The sequence below is a fragment of the Neopelma chrysocephalum genome, unplaced genomic scaffold (assembly GCF_003984885.1).
Source record: "Neopelma chrysocephalum unplaced genomic scaffold, ASM398488v2 Primary Assembly neopelma1_69, whole genome shotgun sequence".
NCBI classification, from domain to species: domain Eukaryota; kingdom Metazoa; phylum Chordata; class Aves; order Passeriformes; family Pipridae; genus Neopelma; species Neopelma chrysocephalum.
The window spans coordinates 2,996,818-3,016,295 of NW_020897729.1; the positions used below are offsets into that span (position 1 = coordinate 2,996,818).

The 19,478-nt window shown below is 42.8% G+C and overlaps 1 protein-coding gene across 7 annotated transcripts in view; it reads right to left on the minus strand.

The window, feature by feature from the left end:
• The window catches only part of ABCC5 (ATP binding cassette subfamily C member 5), a 73,226-nt gene that overhangs the window by 24,069 nt on the left and 29,679 nt on the right, over positions 1 to 19,478 (minus strand). For 6 of the 7 annotated variants that reach the window (XR_003534583.1, XM_027685384.1, XM_027685383.1 and 3 more), the window contains 14 exons: positions 17,981 to 18,086; positions 17,114 to 17,298; positions 15,942 to 16,088; positions 15,470 to 15,599; positions 14,772 to 14,925; positions 14,520 to 14,648; positions 13,023 to 13,209; positions 11,632 to 11,721; positions 9,207 to 9,396; positions 8,355 to 8,514; positions 7,849 to 7,927; positions 7,192 to 7,305; positions 6,374 to 6,538; positions 5,582 to 5,665 (listed from right to left, as the gene is read on the minus strand). Coding sequence is in view for 6 of the 7 variants with exons in the window: in XM_027685384.1 (XP_027541185.1) it covers positions 5,582 to 5,665; positions 6,374 to 6,538; positions 7,192 to 7,305; positions 7,849 to 7,927; positions 8,355 to 8,514; positions 9,207 to 9,396; positions 11,632 to 11,721; positions 13,023 to 13,209; positions 14,520 to 14,648; positions 14,772 to 14,925; positions 15,470 to 15,599; positions 15,942 to 16,088; positions 17,114 to 17,298; positions 17,981 to 18,086 (1,920 nt within the window). In the remaining variant the exon portion in view is untranslated. Of the gene's footprint in view, positions 1 to 4,120; positions 5,666 to 6,373; positions 6,539 to 7,191; positions 7,306 to 7,848; positions 7,928 to 8,354; positions 8,515 to 9,206; positions 9,397 to 11,631; positions 11,722 to 13,022; positions 13,210 to 14,519; positions 14,649 to 14,771; positions 14,926 to 15,469; positions 15,600 to 15,941; positions 16,089 to 17,113; positions 17,299 to 17,980; positions 18,087 to 19,478 lie in introns of those variants that run through there. The other variant, XM_027685388.1, reaches the window with a different exon arrangement.

Sequence of the window (19,478 nt, forward strand, 5' to 3'; positions counted from 1 at the left end):
GCTGCGCGCGCACGCGCCCCGCCCTCACAGCGCCCGCCCGCCCTGCCCGGGGCTGTTCCTGCTCTCGCACCGCTCCCGTCTGTTCGCTCGTCCGTTCATCCATCCACAGGCGTGGGCGCTGCACGCCCAGCCAGGCCCACGCGTGCGGACCCGCGCACCGGCGGCTCCATCCAGCCGCGCCCCCTGTTCATTGCGCATCCCCCCACACCGACCCACGCGGAGTTCCCCTGCTCTCCACACACCCCTCCAGACCACTGCCGCCTCCCCGGACACACCGATCCCAGCGCTCCTGCTCTGGGGACGGCCCTTGGCAGGGCCGCAGTGCCCCGCTCAGGTCACTCCTGTCCCCTCACAGCCGGCTCTGCCCCATCCGCAGCGCCTGAACGCTTCATTTTCACCGCCTCCCTTGCCAGCTCCACGACAAACACCCCCAAGCCCTCCATACTACGGCTCCCAGCCGGGCTGATCCTTGCACCCTCATACCACCGGTACCTATTTTGGCCTCCTCCTTTCTGGTCACACCCACACATGTAGCTCACAGGCTAACCCTAAAAAGCCTCCCTGTTCCCTGCACTCCATCACACTCTTTTAAAAAATCTTTTCCCTCCCATCGTTGCCTGCCTCCAACTCTCACTCCAAACTGCCCCCAGAGCCCAGCTCATACATAATGGACTTTATTCTTCCCCCAATCCTCGAGGCAATCAATCACGCCATCCACTGCTGCCTTCCTAAATCGGAAAAGACAGAAACCACAAAATTATCAGCTTTGTACAATCGCTTGTTTCTCTGCATGGCAACAGCAGGAGTCAGCAAGCTGGGAGGAAGGAGGTGTGCTGCAAGTAACTGTGATTTGCACTCCCTGCAGCCCAGGAGAGGTGTCCGGGAAATCAGTCCCATGTGGTGACACTTCTGTAAGTTATTTTCACTCTAGTTTTCACTTGTTACACTTTGCCTACACCTCAGCTGCCTGATGAGGCTCCAAGGCACATATTTTAGATGACACGGGAACATTTCTTACATGGTTGTGGCTTTACTGAACCCATAGTGGTACATTCTAAAAGCCTCCCAAGCCTTGCACTAACAACAGCATCTGCACCAAATTCCAGTTGAGTTTCCACTATGTTGTCATGCTGGAGGCAGAAACTGCGGCCTCAGCACAACGTGGCTGCGGTCACCGGCTGAAACAAGGGTAAAACAAATCACAATATCACCCTAGACAGACCTGAAGCTAAAGAAAACATTTGTGTAATCACTTATATATAGTAGAACACATGCTACAGTTGCAGTAAAAAATAACGTAGCACTCAGGGAGGCTCTTCAGTTGCTGAGCGTAGTACAGCCACCCTATACCTTCTCAGTGTTCTTTCAAAGCACCTTCAAAAAGCGATTTTGTCTTTGCAATCCCCTTTATAACTAAGAGAAACATTTTGTCCTGCTATCTTTGCTCTCCACATCCTCCTTTAATAAATCAAATGTCCTGTATTTATCCTTCTGACACCTTCTCTCACTCACACCGGTTACCTTCTGAAAAAATTTGCCTTTCTCAAATGTTGTTTTCAGTGACGTACTGAGACTGCTTGATCTGGCTCTCACCTACAGGTGATGTGCAGAGCACAGTCCCAACAGCCTTGGGATCTGACCCTGTACAACCTTCAACCCAGGTAAGGGTGAAGTCTCCTCAGGTGTTCAAGCCAGTACAACTTCAGGGACTGATTTTGGGCTTAATTACACCAGTCTAACTGCACATTAACTCCACTGGGTAATTTTAGAAGAATCCTACCTGTTCTTTGACTGAAGTCCCAAGCAAGTACAATGTTTCCACTCATCAGACAGATGAGATGAGCAGGAAAACGTTGAAGAGACTCTAAGCTTATGATAATGAATCAGGATTGGCTGCACTTTGGACAGAATAAGCAAAACTGATGCAATTTAAATTACAGAGAGCAATACAGCAACCAGTTATCCCATGCAAATCTCTCTCCACTTGCACACCTGCTGGTCTTGGGCCACAGCCTTTGCTGTAACGTGTGCTGGTTTGGGCTGGGGTAGAGTGAATTTTCTTCACAGTAGCTGGTATCAGGCTGTGTTTTGGGTTTGTGCTGAAAACAGTGTTGATAATTCAGGAATGTTGTAGCTGTTGCTGAGCAGTGCCTGCACAGAGCCAAGGCCATTTCTGCTCCTCACCCCACCCCACCAGCAAGGAGGCTGAGGGTGCTCAAGGAGATAGATAGGGATGCACAGCAGGGACAGCTGACACCAGCTGATCAAAAGGTTATTCCATACGGCATCATAAAAGCTGAGGAAGAAGGAGGAAAGAGGGGACATTCAGAGTGATGTGTCTGTTTTCCCAAGTCACCATTACACATGATGGAGCCCTGCTTTCCAGGACATGGTTGAACACATGCCTGCCTGTGGAAAGTGGAGAATGAATGCCTTGTTTTGCTTTGCTTGCATGGATTTTGCTTTCCCTGTTACCTGTCTTGATCTCAACTCTCAAGTTTTCTAGTTTTTACCCTTCTGATTCTCTCCCCTACCCCACAGGACTGTGTGGGGCTTAGTTGCCAGCTGGGATTAAACCACAACAGAAGCATGTGCTATCTCCATGCTACTTTGGGTAGGATCATTTTAAGGAAAATCTGTCCCAATCCCAGTGTCTTATTCTACTCCGCATAGGATGAAGTCTTCTCTGGGATAACACACTATAAATTCTACAGCACAATCCAATTCCTGAAAATTTCAATCATCATCATCAACCTCTTGTAGAATGCTTCAAAGATACAGATATTTCAGTCTCATTTGTAAATATCGATGTTTCTCCCTTCCACTTCAGTGACAGGGCCTCAGGCCAGGCCTCAACGTGCTCCTGTGATGCAGGATGAAAGCCAGTAAAAAAATTACAGCTACCCATGTGAACAGCAATACTTCAGTAAGTCTGTGAGACAAGTACCAAGTGAAGCAGAGAAGCGATTACAACAGAAAGAACATTTCCCTCTGGCAGTCTCTGTCTTTAATTCCAAAATAACAGTGCTGCAGCCAAGGTTTAACCAAATGGTTGAGCTAATCCCTGCTGTCCGCAGGTGACTGTTCACCTGCTCCATCACAGGTCCTTGTTTGACACCTTTTTGAGCTATTTCAGCTCACCAAAGCAGCAGAAAAGATTCAGCTCTTTAGGAGAGCATGACTGGGAAGCAGCAGTTTGGTGCAGTGAATGCTGAGCATGGTTTCCTCTCATACCTATGCTACTGTCAGAGTCAGCACCTACTGGAAAGAGCAGCCCCACTTCACCTCCCTTCCAGCTGTGCCTTCCTGTCTCCTTCTTTGTACAGCATTCCTGCTTTTGGAGGGTGAACTTTCTGCAACTTAGCTTTCTGAACTGGGTCACTGCTGGACCACACAAGAGACACTCCTGCATCGGGAAAGGAGGAGGAACTCCCAGCCTGGAAGAAGAAGGAGGATAAGATCAGGATGGCTCCCCTTCTGCCCAGACTGCAAAGCCTTAGCTGCAAAATGAAGCCACACACTGACCCCAGCAGCACTCGAGAACTAAGTGCATTAGCCCATTTCCTTCAAGGGAAATCCTGAAGTTCATGGGGTAAACTCAAGGCCTGTGAGCAGGGTAAGGTCTGCGCCAGTTAATTCTTGCTTAGGACAAGAGTTAAGAACAATCACAACAAATGATGTTTTTTGTGCTGTCTTCAAGCTACATTCCAAACTCTGTTAAAGCCACAATTTGGCTGTGTTATTGGTAGGTAGAAATGCTTGTTACTGTGACTTTGCAGAAATGTGACACTATAAAGAGTACCATTTGCAAGTAAAGAAAATGGAAAATCTGAGCCTAAGAAGGATCTTCTGATTCCATCTGACCTCAGCCCTTCTACTTGGCTTAAAAACTTGCACTATAAATTATTACTCCCTTTACTACTCAACATAAAATGATTGTAAGCCATCCTCATGCTGGAGAGCATACTTTTAAAGAAACACCTCTACTCTGAAGAAAGATCAAACCATGGTGTGTGACCAGAAAAAAAAACAACCACAAACCAGCCTGCAAACCTGTCCCCCAGGGCTCAAAAAGGTCAGAAGTCATTTATGTGCCCAAAACAAACCACTTAAGCCAATAAAATTTACAAAACCCAAAATAGTTTTATTTACTTTTCAGATTTCTGCCTCAATGAGACATTTTGCAAACATGCTAAGGCTACAAAATGTCCAAGTTGACAAAGACATGCAACGCTGACCATTCAATAAGTCACAGCTATTATAGGAGCAACCGTGTCCCCCTGGGCCACAGGTCCCAAAAATGGGGATGGTGTACAGTGATCATGGCAATGCACTACGCAGGACCCAGTAACCTGAGGTAGGTCATTTACAGTAAGAAAACCATGTCCTACACCAGTGTTACATCCTGATCAACAGGAACCTGTTTAAGGTTCCAGAAGACGTGCGGTCAAGGACTGCTTCCTTAACAAGTGTGCAATAAAGGAACAGGAAATATTGATGTTGTTTAATCTTAGTATAAGTGAGCAGAACAAAGAGTTAGTGTTACCCATGCCAGTGAAAGCCAACCTAAACCTCTGAGGAGTGTTAGCAGCTTCAAGGTAAAGGAGTCAGTCAGCTCAAGCAACTCTGGAAAGGCTTTCCTGCTACCACACAGGGCATGATTTGAACCTTATGATTAATTTGTTACAGATCATTCCACGAACAGTTAGATTTTGGTTGTGTTAGATCAGCGGAGCAGGAAGAGCTTGGGCTTGCTTGCATTAAAATAAACTCTGCTGATACAGTAAGAAATACTGTGTCAGGACACTGAGAAAATACAAGGCCTTAATGTGACCCAGGAGTGATTCTCCACTCAGATCACTAAAAACCCTGCTTTGGAAAAGCATCATGGGAAGCAGCAGCCGCTGCCGTGGTGAACATTAGCGATGCTCCAAATAGCTTTGATAAATTACAATGCAATAGTTACACCACAGAGCTCTTCTCTGCTGCGCTAGACAAAGATGTGACAATAAAGGACACTATTGCAAAGCTTCACTTCCACTCAGACAGACAGAAAATCCGGCACTAGGAAAAGGCGAACTGTAAAAGACAAAACAGTGTCTGATACAGTCCGATAACAAAGCCAGATCTCTGGTACCATAAACTGTACAAAAATGATAGAAAAGAATATGCACTGCTATTAACACAGTGCTTATTTTAATATAAAATAAACAGCTTACATTTCCACTGTAAATATAGGCTATATACAGAATATGTATAGATATAGCTACATGTATAAAGCTTCATTATAGGCCTCTGATACATTTATAACTATGGCTCCCTGAGCCATTTGTAGAGTGCATTTAATAACAAAAAATTAGTAATATGGAATAAATACAATAATAAAAACATGAAGAGTTCTTCTGACATGGTTTTAAAAACTCTCTGGCTTGACACATTGTGCTAAAAATTAAAAGATGAAAAGGCAATAATCTGCTTGGAGGAGGAGGAGGAGGAGGAAGAGCTGGCCTGCCACAGGCAGGGAGTGTAGCTCTCCAAAATTAAAGTGACTTTGCCCTGAATTTTAGCCCTTGACAGCAACCTTGTTCTCCGCAGCAGCAAACATAGCATAGAAGCGCGAGTTCTCATTGGCCAGAAGGGCAGACGGCGTGTCGAATTCCACAACCTAAAAGCAAACAAGGCAAGTAAAGTATGTCAGTAAAATCCAGCAGAAAATGGATTCCTACCCCTTGGACTTGTGACATGGTAGTAAAGAATCAAAACACAGCATTCATCTTTCGATTAGACAACAGGCAGTGAAAGTATGTGCGTTTATGGATACATACTGTAACCTGGAATGCTCTGGACTGACTCAAACATTGGAACTAACTCACAGGAAGCAACCTCTGGTGGCTCTGGCAGAGGCAGATTCCATGGGCTTTTGCCTTTTCTACCTTTAAGAGTCTTGCCCACTATTCTTGCACTTAATTTAACTGCTCATGGCTCCCAAATGGAAGCCTGAAAATAGGGTAAGCATCTGTCATAGACCTGCTTGATGGCACAAGGCTTTATGAAAGTAATGGGAAACAACCACTAAGCCCCAGAGATGTAGGTTAATTCTGAGATGGGTAATAACAAACAAATGGAGTTTTGAAAACACTTTTAAAGACAGACTGTTACTCTATGATACTTTCTTGGAGTGTAAAAGATATTTTCCCCTCTTTGATCTTGTCACAGTCAGGCAGCAACTGCTTGTGTTGGAGTATTTTACCAAGGATGTGAATGAACAAAGAGGATTTCCCACCCTGTAACGCTAGGTGTTGCCCCAGTTCAGCCTGCACACATGGCATCACCAGGCAACAGGGGCTGCAGCCACAGAAGCCTTCCTGCTCACCTGTCCTTGTGTTAGCACCATGATCCGATCACAGCCCAGTACCGTGTGCAGGCGATGAGCAATTGTTAACATAGTGCAGTCGGCAAACGCCTCTCTGATGGTCTCCTGAATCAGTAGGTCTGTTTCTGTGTCCATAGCAGCTGTTGCTTCATCAAGGATCAATATCTGAAAGCAGCACAGAATCCTGGCTGTTACTCACAGTCGTGCTTTCCCTCCCTAAACATAAAAATATGTAGAGTGGGCAGAACTGCCATGGCCAAGAGTTGTCACAACTGGCAATCCCTACAGAGTTGTGGTCACAAAGGTAGTTTTCACAAACACCCTTTCAGTTTTCTTGATGTAATTGCCTTCAAAATCACCCTATAGATCACACTTGCTTTCATCTTTCTCACTGTAATTATTGTTAGTCTTCTATTTCTGCAAAACCTTTCACTTTGCTGGCACAGCATGATCCCAAATTCCATTTGTAGATCACATTTTAGTGGAGTACCACGTAGATGGAAAAAAACTTGGCTCACGCTCACAAAAAGGTGGAAGAAGGAAAGAATCTGATGCTCACCACTAACAGGACACTGAAGAAATTATCAGGCCAGTCTGACACACTATTGTTAACACTGGCAAGCAGTGCCTTTCCAATGGCAGGACATTACAGGAGCTCACAGCTGGCTAGAAATGCCTTCCTAGTTGTTCTAACCCTACACTTCTCTGGGTTGCAACAATCATTGGTGTGATTCCTCTGACAGAATCTGACACAAAAAAGGCTTGTTCATTCCTATCAGTTTGGTATCTCCAGCTGTTTCTCTCATTGTTGTGCTCACCTTGCAGCGGCGCAGTAGAGCTCTAGCTATGCACAGTAACTGTCTCTCTCCAACAGAAAAGTTTTCCCCATTTTCCATTACTTCTGAATCAAGTTTCATAGGCAGCTGTGCAACCTGTGGGGGAAGGAAAAGGCAAAAAATCTTAAAGCATTGCACAAAGTCTTATAAACATAAATACAGATCTCCTGATAATCTATGTCATCAAGAGAAAAGAGTGAACCTAGTCCCTGCAGGAATTCCTGCAGCCTGTGTTCCATAGCCATATGTGCCACTTGACTTACAAGTTCAGTATAAATGTGCACATGTGACATGCACACTCACAAATATAAGTGCAGAATGCACACCTAAGGCATATATAGAAAAATATCACTTGAAGGGCAAAAACATCACTGGAAATGTTTTAACACCTTGAGAATCCCTGTGATGAAGCAGCACTCTGCTATGCTATTGACTAAAAAGAGTACGCACACAGAATACAGCACATTCTCAAAAAAAACCCAACACAGTCTGATAAAATAGTAGGGAAAAAGAAAAATCAGTCAAATAAAGCATTGAAAATGAGGAGGGGGGAAGCTTTATCTAAAGTAGCTAGTAACAGAATATGTTGGTTTGGAAGCCAAATACAAACACGTATCTCACAGGGCACATGATACTTACACACTCCTTCATATGAGTTCTTTCCAAAGCAGCCCAGATTTGCTCCTCACTGTACTGATTGAAAGGATCCAAGTTCGATCTGGAAGGGGAGGCAGAAAACAACCAGCATTTTAACTCAGCAATGAATGGCAAACCAGCAGTGTGCTAATTCATCCAGACAGATGATTCACATCTAGCCTTCCAATGACAGAGTTTCCTTGCCAAGGAAATCAGATGTTCCCAGCGCACTGGTGTTAGAAGAGACAAAGAACAAGAGTAGAGATGGAAGACAAAGATAGAAAAACTTCAACCAAATATAAAGGGAAAACAAGACTTTGCAGAGAGGATGATCACACACAGTGCTGACCTGGGCCAGTTAAAATCATTTAGCTCTGATTTTTTTTGTTTCAAACCCAGAGCAGAAGCTAGGATGCCTGAGAGCTACCACCTCAACAGGCACCTATTTGAGTTCAGGTATAAGCTGACAGATTGCTCAATCCTTCTTGCCTTCTTATAGATTGACTAACCTCACAGTGCCACTGAACAGCACGGGTTCCTGAGGGATTATGGAGAGTTTGCTTCGAAGATCTGCCAAACCAATGTCATTTATTTTCACTCCATCAATTTTAATGCAGCCTCCAGACAGTTCAACGAGACGAAAGAGTGCCATTCCAAGGGAAGACTTCCCTAAAAAGGAGACAGGAAAAACAATACTGCTGTTTATACAGAGTCATGACAGTTTTCAGATGAAATAGATTTTTAAAAGCTGTCCATGTGTAAGAAAAGTATTTTAAACTACCATAAAGTCCTGGCAAGCAATCCCAGGGTTTAAACTTGTAAGCAATTGTAGGGGCAGCTCTTAATCTCTCCTCACAGAAGCCACCCCACCCTCACTGCCAAAACCTTGCCATGTAAACCCAATACAGCATTATTAATTACTTATTTTGAATCTACATTTTGGAGTTTATTTAAGTCATCTCACAAACAGAGGTTTTGATTCTTCCCAGTACAGACTTCTAAGATAGTTTAGAGCTAAACCTGGCTGCATCATCAGTACAAAAAACTTCCAAGAGTCAAATAAGCTGCAATTAACATGCTGTAGGTAACATTCTGTGCTGCTAAGTAGCTTGGGGAGTTAAACATAATGAACATACTGGTTCAAGCATAGTAGGATATCACTCTGCTTTAAATGGAAACTTATTTTCACTATTGTTTACAGGTATCTTCCTTATGTATGCAAATGAACAGAATCCACCACTGAGACTGCTGGACCAGTCCTGTGCAACCAACAGTTTATTCAAAAACAGGAGAACCATTATGACTGACCCAATCTATTCTTTTCAAGTAGTAATTTAACTCTGCTGAGTGCTTTTCCTTACCTGAGCCTGTCCTTCCCACAATGCCAATCTTTTCCTTTGGTTTGATGGTAAAGGACACTTTTTTAAGTACTAGAGGGAGGTTCTCTCGGTACCGCATCTCTGCATTTTCAAAAACAACTTCACCTTCCTGTGGCCAGTCCAGAGGAGGAGTTTTATTCTTAATTCGAGCAGGAGCTTCCAGGGAAAGTGTCTTTAAAAAAAAAAAACAAACAAAAACAGAGAAGTTCAGTTTCCAGTAAACAAACCACCAGAAAGGAAAACTATCAGCTGCAGCTTTCAGCAGTTCCTCCCTGCAGACTCAGCCCAGATCAGTTTATGGCAGTTTCATGACGAGCTGTGTGGCTGAATGTGGGCCCAGTGGATCAGGAGTTTGCTGTGTTACACTGACCACACTGTTGCCTCAATAATGACATCAGTCCTTTTATACAACAATGTCTTTCATCAATGGAATTCAAAATGTATTTTAGGCCTATTATTTATCAGCACAATCCTATTGAGTTTTGTGTCACTCTAAAGGTTGGATGCAGAATCTGCTGCATTTCTATGCTTCATTTGCTGTGCTGTGCCAGGGTCACCTCCGTTGATCCTGACACAGAAGAGAATGCCCAAGTGACATATTGTACAAATGTCACCCTTTTCCTTCTCCTCCTCATGTTCCCCTGTCCTATTAAATCACTGAGTCAGTCACCCCCTTCCAGCTTGCTCACTTTTGCTATTTTATTCTGCCCCCTAATAGATCCCTGACTGAGCAGTTCACCGATTAAACAGAAAAGCAGAACCTCTGAAAGCCAAACACAAGCCCTTATAGCATGTTTAGAGCAAAGCCAAGGTCACTTTCCCATATTTGGCACAAGCAGCCTCAAAGAATGGCAGAAATCAAGTCGTGGGATTCACCTTGAATAACTTACAAAGTAAAATCTCCAAATGAACCAGGCCCTGACAACTCCTTTATAGTCTCTACAAAAGAGAGATCTCAGAAATGCTATTTTATAGCATTTGTAGGAGTGTGATTCTTCTCATTCTAATATAAATACTTAGAACAGGTAATAAATTGCCCTCTGGAGATACCCATTTCCTACGCTGACCATTGAGAGATCCCACAAGGACTGTTTGTGGACATCTGCAGCATCTAGTTAGAGGCAGATTAATTGTACCCCGGGGGGTTGAGAAAAACAGCCATCTGCTACAATAGTGCTCCAGTTCTTTGAGCTTGGTCCATAACAGCACCTCAAACCCTCACTGAAAAAAGGCAACCCTGGGCCTTGGTAAGACCCAGGACTTGCACAGTGTTCCACTGCTCACCCACCCCTTCACTTCAGCTTCAAACTAGTTTTATAGTTTCATAATAAAAATCACAGATAGTGTTACCCTAACACTGATATGAAATTATAGATATAAGACATAATTTTTAAAAACCCCAAACAGCCTACAACTGTAGGTTTTGCAACCTAAGGCCTGCCAGTGATAAACCCATCCCAGCCCAGTGAAGGTTAACAGGCAGTATTTGGCACAGTTGTCAGCTTGTGTGGTCACCAAGTCTTCCATACACAGAAATTTTCTACTTAGATGCCACAAGAGGACTTATTTATTTAACTGGGGGAGTGGGCAGGTTGGGGGTTTTCTTGTCTTCAGATTAAATCCACAGGCTACAAAAGTTCCACAAATATCAAGTACTACATAGCCTAGATTTACCAAACAGACGGATATATCTCCCTCTGAAGTTCACAGGGAACATTCAGTGACAAAGCCTTTCACCTCACAGACCAGACCCAGTAGAAGGCTTTCCCCTGGCTACACTTTCCCCACTGACCTATGCCCGGTTCTGCACACACAAATCCTAGTTACAAAGAAAGAGTTACAGATAATCAGAACAGCTTGCTAAGCATTTAGCCTGGCATACTTCTCATGTTTAGCTGAGCACATTTGTTGTGCTTCCAACAAGAGCAATTCCTTGACTTTTCAAGCATACAGAAATACACTATGTAAGACAGCTTGGAAAAAGTAGTAGGCTTATTAGGATGTAGCAGAATTACATGTAGATAAAGTAACAGTTATCTGTGTTTAAATGAAGGAGTTCCATTAGGTTTGGAATGACGGATGCCAGAAAACCATCCTTTTGCTGTAAGATATTGTATTGAATCCCCAGTTGCCCCTTTCACACACTCCACTCTTTACTGAGAGTGCCAGAAAACTTTCAATATCCTTATGTAACTCCAGTGACGCCTGTAAGCTTAGTTACCTACCAGCTCTTGGGCCATTCATCCCACCAGTGCTTATATATGTGCTTCATAAAGCAAACTCACTCTGCAGTATTACAGCACAAGCATTAGTGCCCTTACAAGATCAGAAGCACACATTCTGTAATAAGGCAGATTATGGCAACAAGAGATTTCACAACAGGCAGTTGAATGCATTACAGTCCTACCTTGATATAGTGGTCAATCCTCTCCACCGAGGTGAAGCGAGCTTCTGTCTCTGAAGCAAGTCTGACTGTAAACTGGAATAAGCCTGTCAGCTGAAGAAATGAAAGAAAACAAACACAAATTTTTAGATAGGTGTGATTTATTATTGAATTGAAAGATGAACCTACTGGACAGTGCAGCCAGCAGGACCAGGGCAATGACCATCCCCTCGTACTCAGCACTGGTGACACATCTCGAATCCTGAGTTCACTTTTGGGCCCCTCACTACAAAACAGACACTGAGGTGCTGGAGCATGTCCAGAGAAGGGCAGTGGAGCTAGTGACAGGTCTGGAGCACAAAACCTGGGAGGAGTAGCTGAGAGAGCTGGGGGTGTTCAGTCTGAAGAAAACATGGCCTAGGGAGGACCTTCTCACTTTCTCCCACCACTTGAAAGGTGGTTATGGTCAGGTGCGGGTTAGTCTCTTCTCCCAAGTAAGAAGTGATAAGACAAGAGGAAATGGCCTCAAGTTGTGCCAGGGGATGTTTAGATTGGATATTAGGAAACATTTCTTCACTGAAAGGGTTGTCAAGCACTGAACAGGTCACCCAGGGAAGTGGTAGACTCCACCAACCCTGGAGATATTTAAAGACATGTAAATGTGGCACTTGGGAACATGGTTTAGTGGTGGGCCTGGCGGTGTTGGGGTAACAGTTGGACTCAATGATCTTAGAGGTCTTTTCCAACTAAAATGATTCTATGACATTTGATACAAGTACTCTTGGCACTGGCACCATATAACTAAGGTGTTCAAGGCAAGTTAATTTAACAGTTGATTTCAGAATAACCATAATTTATGAACCACTTGAGAAACCAGCAGCTTAGAAACGTTTCCCAAGAGCAACAGCTTTAAGTACGAGCTGTCTAAGCTTTTTAATTTCACCTCACTACCACGAGGAGGCAGAAGAGGCCAAACAGCAGGTCCAACACCAGCGCTCCAAGCCTGCAGCTTCTCTGACTCAGCGCTGAATGCTGTTTGCTGTGAGAACACACTGCAGGCAATACATTAAGATATTAGTTTGGCACATGTCTGATGTACCATCAATCCTATCTCTGGAAATATCCAAGAAAATTGCAATTTTCAGCATATGCCTCAAACAAACAGTTTCTACTTCTTTACTTAAAAAGAAGCAGCTTGCCAGAACAATAGCCTTAAGCACATAGGCTCCTCAGAATTTGTAATTTGACTGCTAAAGGTCATGACTCTGAATTGCTTTCCCTTGCATTACCCAAGGAGGTAATAGTATATTTTTCCATTCTATTGCATTAAGTTTTAAATGATGTGTTTCTTTTACCTATTAGCAATATCTATATTAAATGAGAAATTAAATATTACATTATGTGGACACACTCACCTGCACAGCATATGAGATAGCCAGCCCAGCATAGGCAGGAGGGATCTGGCCATGCATTAAGACAATCATAAGGCCAGTGGTTGTGATAAGAGCAATGCTGATAATGTCCAGCCTCACAGCCAGCCAGCGCATCGCACAGCTGAACAGGTAAAATGGTGCCTGATTGTCATCCAGGAGCTCCTGGTACCTGAAACAGATACAGGAAAGGTTAGCAGACTCCATGAGCCTGGTGTTCTACAGATACCTCCACCAGTATCAGAATTCAGGATAGGAAGGTTCATCATTGACAAAGTCTCAAACCAGGCCACGAAAGCAGGGTTTGCAAACTTCCCTGAGTAATGTCAGATATGGACTTAGCTCAAACTCTCAAAAGTCACATCACTGAGTCTCTCTGCGTACAACAATAAATTATATCGGGGTGAATCAAAATCAGGGACATTACATGCACTTTCACCACAACCTCACCTATGCAAGATGCTCCAGAAGATGCTCATTGGCTACATACTACTCCATAGCTAACAGCAGCAGTGCTTCAGAATGTGTTATTTTATACACAAGTATAAAACCAAAGTCTTGATAGAACTGGTGACATTAACTAAAATACATCAGTAACCCCTTAATTTACAATGCTGACACTGCAGAGCTGAGAAAGTATATTTAAGGAGAGACTCTTAAGAGATTCACAAATCTAGATTTTCTGATCATCCAACTCGATCACTGTTGCACATGTGTGCAGTGCCTTAGTGCTCAAGCAACCAGCAATGCCAAGGGACTGCTATTTACACCTCTACAACCTTTGATCTAAGTTGGTGTAGCAGTGCCTTTCCAGAGCTTCTGTGGCAATTCTCCCTGCACTCCCACACTCTTGGTCTCATGACTTTGCACCTGCAAAACCCTGATACTGTTACAGCAGGTTCTCATGGGAAGCAAATGCCACTTAAGTGAGAATGTTTTGCTTTCCCTCACTAACATTTGTTTTGAAAATTTTAGTTTATATTGGAGAAAACCAAGCACAGAGCACAAGGTGGCCACAGATTACTGAAATAATTGATAAATACTCTCCAATTTCACATGTGCACAGAGACAAACAGCTCATCAATACTCCCACTGAGGTTTGGTTAGCATGCCTTAGGTAATGCTAATAACATCACAAGGAGAAAACAACCCACAGAAGGTATGAGCAGGACCTGATGAAAAGTACATACTAGTAAGGAAAAAGCATGGTCAAAAAGTTGTCCTCTCCATTACCATTGCCACCTGCTGCATTGCAGAGAACTCCAGAGGAGGGCATTCACCTGGGACCCCACCACTATTCTTCCCACTTGGTTACTGGGGAGTTTTACCTTCTTCTTGTTCTCCATCATTTTTTCCCAGAAAAGTAACTTTCAGAACTAATGATGCCATCAGCTATAGACCCCATTAATAAATCTTTCTGAATGCCAACCTGTTGCACCCTGCTTTATGCTCCACCACTCTCAGATGGATATCTAGACTGACCTGTGCAGAAATTCCTGCCCTTTGTGGTAGGCATGGATTGTAGAGAGACCCTGGATGCTAGATGTAATGTGAGACAGGAATGGAGACTGTGTGATGTTGTCCAGACGCTTGAGCTCCCGAATAAAGACTCTGGAAGGAAAGAAGCACTTTAAGTGACATGTAAAACTACCATATGCCAACCAGTACTTTGCTGCACATGTACTTGAAGGTCAAAGTATCTGTACTTTCAGTCAAAGCAGCTGATGCACTTACCTAGACACAACATGCAGAACTGTGAACAGGACAATGAGGGGCCCCACTGCCACCAGGAACCAGGGGAAAACCCCAGAAATCACCCCCACACAGAAGAACACAAGGATGACGTTCTGGATGAACATTTCCGCTTGAAATGGCAAACGAACATCAACTGAAAAAGATGGAGGGAAGAGAGGAAGATTTTGAGTACAGAAAGCTAAAACAACCTAGATAGGGCAATTCAGTCCAGCTGTACATCATCATTGACAAGGACAGTGATTTCATGGCTTATTCAAATTAAAAATGTACATTTTCGTTAGGGTGCTTTTACCCTGTGAGCTGCTGGTAGTCTTTCCAATTATTCCCATTTGCAGAAATAGCACTGATGGAACTCTGACCTAATTACCACCACTGCTGCACATCAGCTTCACCCTGATGTTTTAGGTCGCCCCTGCATTAACTGCTAAGAGCCTGTGTGCAGCCTGCAGGTACAAGAGCAGCTGCACATTTTCTTCTTTATAAGAGAATGGACAGACCTGAAACATCAGCTGCCTTCTATCATTATAACCCAGGTACATCCCAATTCCAGCTCTGTCTATTACAAGTACACATTTGCTATAGGGTATGATCACCCCAACAGCAAGAGACTGGAGAGTATTCAGGAATTAACTGGGAGGTCTGAATGAGGGATTTACAGCACACACAGTAAGAGATACCTTCATCCATGTCTTTGGAAAACCTGTTGAGAATCCTCCCAGTGGGTGTAGTGTCAAAGAACTTCATGGGACTACGCAGAATTCGTCGAAAAAGCTCGTCATGGAGCCTTGAGGATGCTCTGAGAGTTCCCTGACAATGCAGAAAACATCACAGTGTTATAATGGGGTGTTTGCATTCCTGTCACTGCATCTCCTCTGGCCACCAAAACATTCTGCTCAGTTTCTCTGTCCAACCATAAGGTGTTTCTTATTGCCTTCTGTGCTTCCAAACAACAGAAGGAAGTTCTTAATTTGGGCAGAAGTTTAGCAGAAAGCATGGTGCACCCCAAGAGATGACACAGAAACATCACAAACCATGATTGACTTCTTCTGGTTCAAAAGTCTCTCTTGGGAGATGACCAAAGAACCACAATGACAGCAATATACAGGAGCAGAAGGAAGGGGGGATAATAAAACCAGCATTGGCACATACCTTTACGAAGACCACACCACGAACAGCTTTCAGGATCAACATAACTGCCATAGACAGTGCATAGATGCCAGCATAGTAATGCATGTGAGGGTTATCTTTCATACTGCTGCTTATGACGGTTTCATTTCCCAAAGTCACAGTGGTGTTCTGCAGAAAAATCAAGGTTTCAGTGGTTAGTTGAGTCAAGGACTAAGCATGTACACATTACATGAGGTAGAATTTTACTGTCTTGTGTCCTCTCCCACCATATTTGATATTTCTTCTTTAAAGTACTTCAGTGACCTTTGAACACTTCTGCAATTTTTCCCTGGCAGAGATACCCAACTTGCAGATTTGTAGCCCTTGGACTTTTTCCTACCATATCTTTCAAAATACTATCACAATACCTACTTCATTTGATTCCTAACCTCTCATTTCACTTATTTCTTGTGTTCTTCTGAACAATGCTAGATATTTGCATACTACCATTCCCACTACACAGCAATATTCACCTTGGTTCAGTCTTCAAACTGTTGTTTTCTGCCAGTATGTAGTAAATTCTTTAAGGTCACACTGTCATGCATTTTCATTCTCTCTTTTTATTTTTAATCTTTGAGAATGTTTAAGGACCCCTCATTGCTTATTTTAATATTGTTGGCCATCTGCACTTCATTATTTAATCTCTGAGGTTATTAGCTTCCTCTCTGCATCCCCACTAAAAAGTCTTGCAATTATATTTAAATGCAACAAGACTTGCAATCAAAGCCCTTAGAGTGGGAAAAATCCCAAACCATTCCAGGTCATCAGAATCTGCAAAGAAATTCCCAAAAGTCATTTGACTTAAAGCCATATTTTAACAAGATTATCCTGTTATATGTAAGATCATGTTCAAACAAAAAAACCACTAAAATTAGCTTGTTGGCCCCTTTCACATTTTCACTTCCTTTTCATAGACTAACCAAGACAAGGAACAAGAGGGCAGTATAAAACCACATGAGCTCCTACATCTTTCTTATTACTGGAGCTCTCTTATTCTTGGAGATTAACTCCCTAGTGAGATCACCTCCTGGGGAGCCTGAGAACTTACTTAAATTAGGAGGCACCATTTGGTCTCATAATACTGCTTGGGATTAGTCTAGCTGAGCAAACCCCCTGCCCATTAGACATAGGACTAGAAAAGCTATTTAACTTACTCCACTGCCTTGCTTGATCCAGAAACTCAGCCACCAGTTGCTAAAAGCTGTGCTGCCCACATTCAGCACAAACAGTGCCATGATGATGAGGAATGCAATTGGGCCTCCAGCTGCCTGAATGTAAACACCATAAACAGACCAGGGGACAGAGCCTTTGCCTTTCTCTTCCAGCTGGACCAACTGGCCTGTGAAACAACAGAGGAAGAGGGATAGAGGAAAAGGAAGCTGTTCCATAAAACTGTAAATTTGAGAATATACACAAAATTAGTAATTTTCAAACTGTACAAATTACTGTCAGAAACACAGACTTTACTTAATATGTAGAACTTAATGGTTCAAACAGTCTTTGAAAAAGTCCTATTTCCTCTGCAGAATCATTTATGTCATGGTATGTCTGAAAAAGCATCATTAGCACAGACTTAAATGTTAGGCTGGTATCAGCCTCACTATTGCTTTTTAAACACTGAAGTTCAAAGTTAACATTAAACAGAGAACTACAGAGGTCAGACCTCCCAGTTCTTCATAGATAAATGCCATGTTCTGCCTGGGCCTCTGAGTGCCAAGCTACACACACTGCCCTCTTAGGATAGGAGGGAGAGGTAGTGTGGGAGACAGGACACAACCAGCTCCTTTGTGCCTGTGGCATCTGACCAGCAGCAGCCTGATTGAACTTAAAAACATTGAACAGGCACCCAAATTTAATGAGTTAATGAATGCTCTTTGCCCACTGCTTGTGTCCAATCAACCATACTGAGTGACTAGGATTGAGACAGCTTTCAAAACCTTCACAATACACTTTTAAAGGAAATGTTTTGAGCTTACTGGAGTACAAAATAATTACAGCCAGAAATTTGATTACATAGTTACCCTCCTCTTCCTTCTTTACAACTTTCTCCTTCTTCACAGATCCTGTTTTGGTACTTTTATCCTGGGGCCTTTTCAGTGAATTGTTTGTGTTCTTCTTTATATTAATCTGCAGGAAAACAATGACACTAAACATATCGGAGTAATTTGCTTTGGCATTTTCATATCTGAACCCAAACTGCTAATAAGCTGCCTCCTAGGGACAAAGGTTTTCAGTAGCTTAGCATTCATGTCAAGGAGGAAATTAACTTTGCTGTTATTACAGATAAGTCCCATCTCTGGTGGATTACATTCTCCTCCTCTATCAACTTGAACTGCTACCAACCTGTATTAGGAGTGTGCAAGGTTAATTCCCAGAATAAGTGACATTAGGAGTCTACATGGTAAAGGAATGACATTTCCACTACTGAGAGAAAGATACAATCCCCTTGATCCTTGTAAAAATAACTGACAATTTTTTTAAGAGGCTTTTTTTCCCCAAACACCCTAGTACTCCAGAGACATTTCTTGAGACCTTTCCTAAGAACAGAGTCAGGTTAACTTATCTTCCAGAAATGAAGCATCCAAACACTAAACTGCACACACAAAAGCACTGTTCTAAAGCCAGCCATGCTCCAACAAATGGAAGTTACTACCTATTCAGAGACAGACTATGTTAACCAAAACCCTCTACACGCCAGCTCCAGGGTCATCTTCCCACACTTTATGTGAGAAGAAACATCTCACATATCAAACCACAGAGAATCTAACTTGATCATCCATTTCTTCTTATCCCTCAGGGAATGCAAATTAATGCTCCTTCTATGAGCTAGTGTTTACAGAGAGACAGAAGGTCAGCCAAGCGTGCAGACTGAAGAACCTCTTCTTAACTGTTATTACATTAATCTTAAAGGGGCAGAACTATAATCTTCATGCCTCAAAGGATATGCAGAGCAATGCATTATATCCTTTTGCTTCTTTCACAACCATCTCCCAGGAAAATATTTCACCAAGCACCTTCTATATCTGTATTTCTCACAATGCTTTCTTCTCAGAGACCTTTTTTCTTTTTGCAAATGTCCACAATTTGTGAATAAGGGGCCCCTTACCTCTTAAAAAATAAACTGTTTATCTACTTTTAATCTCTTCTTGCTAAAAGAAAATGCATACAAAACTTAGAGAAGTAAGTTACTATAAAACAAAAGGCAAAGGTCTTTACTGCAAAGATTCACTTCAGAAAACAAAGAAGAGAAGGGTAAGAAAAATTAAATTGCTCAAAATTTCAATGCTTGTTGTTACTGAAGGGTTCTTGTTATTTTCTAGATTTACATTTTTTGCAAACACTAAAATACTGAACACATATCCAAGTTTGCAGTTACAGACCTCTTTAATAAGAGTAGTAGTGTCAATCCACAATTTTTTTTCTCAAAACCCCCTAAAACATAGCATTTTCAGTTACATTTCCAAAATACTGTCATATCTAACTTTAGACAAGTTGTGTCATTTTGCTGTGCCTCAGTCA